This window comes from Nematolebias whitei, chromosome 17 (genome assembly GCF_014905685.2).
Source record: "Nematolebias whitei isolate Nwh7 chromosome 17, NemWhi1, whole genome shotgun sequence".
Lineage (NCBI taxonomy): Eukaryota > Metazoa > Chordata > Actinopteri > Cyprinodontiformes > Rivulidae > Nematolebias > Nematolebias whitei.
Genome location: NC_056514.1, coordinates 32,652,019 through 32,655,545, shown reverse-complemented (window position 1 = coordinate 32,655,545; position 3,527 = coordinate 32,652,019). Strand labels below are relative to the sequence as shown.

The 3,527-nt window shown below is 42.9% G+C and overlaps 1 protein-coding gene across 1 annotated transcript; it reads right to left on the bottom strand.

Moving 5' to 3' along the window:
* Positions 1 to 2,335: 2,335 nt before the first annotated feature.
* Positions 2,336 to 3,527, bottom strand: foxi1 (forkhead box i1). The gene is made up of 2 exons (XM_037691134.1): positions 2,872 to 3,527; positions 2,336 to 2,787 (listed from the first exon to the last, which is right to left on the bottom strand). Exons 1-2 carry the CDS (start codon positions 3,464 to 3,466, stop codon positions 2,336 to 2,338), a joined length of 1,047 nt encoding a protein of 348 aa, XP_037547062.1. The 5' UTR covers positions 3,467 to 3,527.

Here is a 3,527-nt window from a genome sequence, read left to right as displayed (position 1 = left end):
GGGGGGGTGATATTATAAAACAAAAAATGTCTAACTATTATTAACATTTATTGATATTTTTACATTTTATTACAAAAGAAAAGACTAGATTCATGTAAAGAAAGAAAAACTATATATAACTTTTTAACAATTTTATAAAAATTTAAACACTGAACTCTGCAGGCCGATGTGAGTTCTCTTCATTGTTGAAGAATTAAGTATCCTACTTAAAGCATAACGTTAAAGACAGTATAAAATTAGACCAGTTTGTTGGATATCCAGTTACATTTTGAAAGTAAAATTAATACTTTCATTTACTTTGACTTTGTTTTATTCTTAGTTTCATCAAATATTCCTTCTCAGCAGCTTCGCTTAAAGATATTCCAAAACATTCTGGTGGTTTTGAGAGAAACTTCACGCCGTGAGACTGGAAGTCGACTTAAAGTGGCTAACAAACTACTAGCATGATGTTTTATGGCTTGTATTTGTACTATCCTTCACATATTTGAAAATAACAGGAAATCTCTTAGAATAAATACATAAGGCGCACCGGATTATAAGGCTCACTGTCGATTTTAGAGAAAATAAAGGATTTTAAGTGCACCTTATAGTCTGAAAAATACGGTAACTGCATTAAGGCATAGAATAATTCACTTATCTCCTGATGCAATAAAAAACTAATAGATCAGAGTAAGGAACTGGATGATCATCAGGTAGTAATCTGACCTAAAAGGCCTCCATTCACCAAACGAGGCTTTCAACAGAAAACTTGTTAGTGTGAGAACTGTGTCCCTCTTTGTCCCGTCTGTGGCCTTGCTCTGCAGATAATAGTTCAAATGTGACCTGAGGGGGAAATCATTTTTTTTCCCAGATCTTTCAGATCGCAATATTTTCATTCGAGCCCAGGAGGGGATCCGTTCGGACTGCCAGCTTCTATTGTGCTCCAGCCGGGAGCACGAAAGTCTTGTCAATTAATTCCCCCCTTTGTTCCAAACTGAAGAGCACCCGAGTGAGTTCAACCATCAACCAATTGACAAGTGTTTCCTTTTGTTTACAGGATCCGGTTCTGTGCCTGACCATATTGTTGGAGAATACAAACCAGTTAAATGATTAAATATTATTAGCAGGGTTAAATATTCTGGGCTTTAAATTGTTTTCTCCATCCTTCAGCAGATTCACACATGAGAAATTGAGGATACGCAACAATATGACTTTTTGGGGTAAAATAACAGCAATTTGCTGATTTTCTAGACAAGTTGGAGGTGAATTATCTGATCAATGCAGCCAAAATGTTTTTATTCAGGTTTCATGACAGGAGCTCAGATGTACGAGCTGGTTTATTCATCATGGCCTGACTTTATTAAAATAAGAAAAAGTCTAAATTTGTTCAAGTTTTTTGGGCTGAATTGAATTTCACACATAAGGGGTGTCCAAAACATTTAAAACAGACAATTTAACTTAAAATTATACCAAAAAAAGATGAGCTGCTTTTTGAATTTATGGTCACTTCTATAAACAGGGAATTAAAAGTTGATAATTCTGCTAAACATCAATAAAATTACTAAATATTAAGTTTGTTACAAAATTTCAAGCTATAAATAAAATAAATTACCCAGTCTCACCAAAAACAACAAACGTGCTCCCTAAAAAAAGTCAATGTTAAATTTACTGGTAATTAATTTAGTTAACTGGTTCCAGTAAACTTGATTAAACATAAAAAAAAGTTTTGGCCCCACCAAAAAGTCTGAGCATCAACTAATTTTAAGTATTTTGGAAATAAAAAAGCATAAAGGCAATAAATAACATAAATAAACAAATTAGGGGGCCAGGGCCTCAAGCACTTGTAAGATGAACACATTAGGACAATCTTTATTCAGTAAAATATTCAGTACATTTTCTGCAAAGTGGACAACTTTAACTAAACAACTTCACCAAATGTGATGTGAATGACACTAGAACCTTGAACTTAAATTTAATTTGCAGTATTTAGTTCATTTGTCTCATCGCGGCAACAAAACCTGCACATTTTAATGTTTAAACTAAAAAGTTTTAGATTCAAGATCAAACATTTGTGCAATTTAAACACGATCCCATATTCTAAAATGAATAATTGGCTTTTATAAAACACACACACACACAAACAAAGTATAAATAAAACCGTCCAGTTACACAAACATGTCCCATTTCTTCTTATGAAAATAATCTCTGTACACTGAAGTCTTCATTTCAAGACAAAAGTCACTCCAAATGAGTATTATTCAATAAAAACTGTTTAAAAGGCCCAGTGAAAACATGCAGCAGAGAAATGAGCTGTTTAATTCCATTAGAGCAGAAAACGACTTTAATTCACAGCAGTTTAAACTTCTGTCCCCTCCCAGCTGTAGATGAAGTTATTCACACGGTTGGAGAAACTCTGCACTGACGCGTAATAGTTCATCCTGCTGTTGTCGGGGGTCAAAGTGGGGGAGTAGGAGCCCTGCGCCTGCTGCTGGAGGGGGTCCCGCTCCCCGCCGCCCCCCAGCACAGAGTTCATGCTGGACACGAAGCCGCTGAAACACGGGCTGTGCTCCACGGAGGGCGGCGGCGACGACTTGGGCTCGGTGGAGGCCGGGGAGCCGTGCAGGCTGGGCGGGGGGGTGCCGAGGAGGCCGGCGGGGCAGGACAGCTGCTTGTCCTCCAGCTTGACCGGGGGCGCGCCGCCGTCCTCCGCTGCGCTCGCCTCCGCGCGCCTCTTCCTCTTGCGCCTGAAGTTCCCGTTGTCGAACATCTTCTCACAGTTGGGGCCCAGGGCCCAGTAGTCCCCTTCCCCTGCGGGGGGGAAAATGTGAATAATAAAAAATTCTCCCCCCCCCCCCCCTCCCAACTTATTCCACGTTTCATTAAAATACTCACCGGGGTCGTCCTCGTCACGCGCCACCTTCTTGAAACAGTCGTTGAGTGACAAGTTGTGCCGGATGGAGTTCTGCCATCCAGCCTTGCTCTTCTTGTAAAACGGGAAGTTGTCAGCCACGTACTGATAAATCTGACTCAGGGTCAGCTTCTTGTCCTGCGCGTGCTGGATGGCCATGGCGATGAGCGCAGAGTAGGAGTACGGAGGTCGGACCATCTTGAAGAGCTCCTGCTGGCTGGGTAAGGACAGCCAGCTCAGGTCGGAGCCCCCGAAGCCGCCGGGGGGCGCCAGGTACGGCCTCTGGTTCGGGCCGTACGCGGACTGGAGCCCGAAGGACGCGCGGTGGTTGTTTCCGGGCAGGTACGGAGAGGAGTTGATGCCCGCTCCGTTTAGCCACAGGTAGGGGTTGGAGGACGGGGGGGTGAAGTCTCCGAGGCCGTAGGTGGAGGGGGGAGCCGGCGGCCTCTGCGCGTGGTGGAAGTTCTGCTGGTAAACGTTGTCGCAGTAAACCGCCATGTCCATGAGCTCGTGCGCGCTGTGGGACTGAATGGGGCTGCTCTGGTGACTGGGGGCTGCTTGGTGTCCAAAAGCGTTCATAATCCACCAGAACAAGGTCCCCGAGAACTCGAGCTGGTCTCTGTGTGTCCTTCAGGACTGA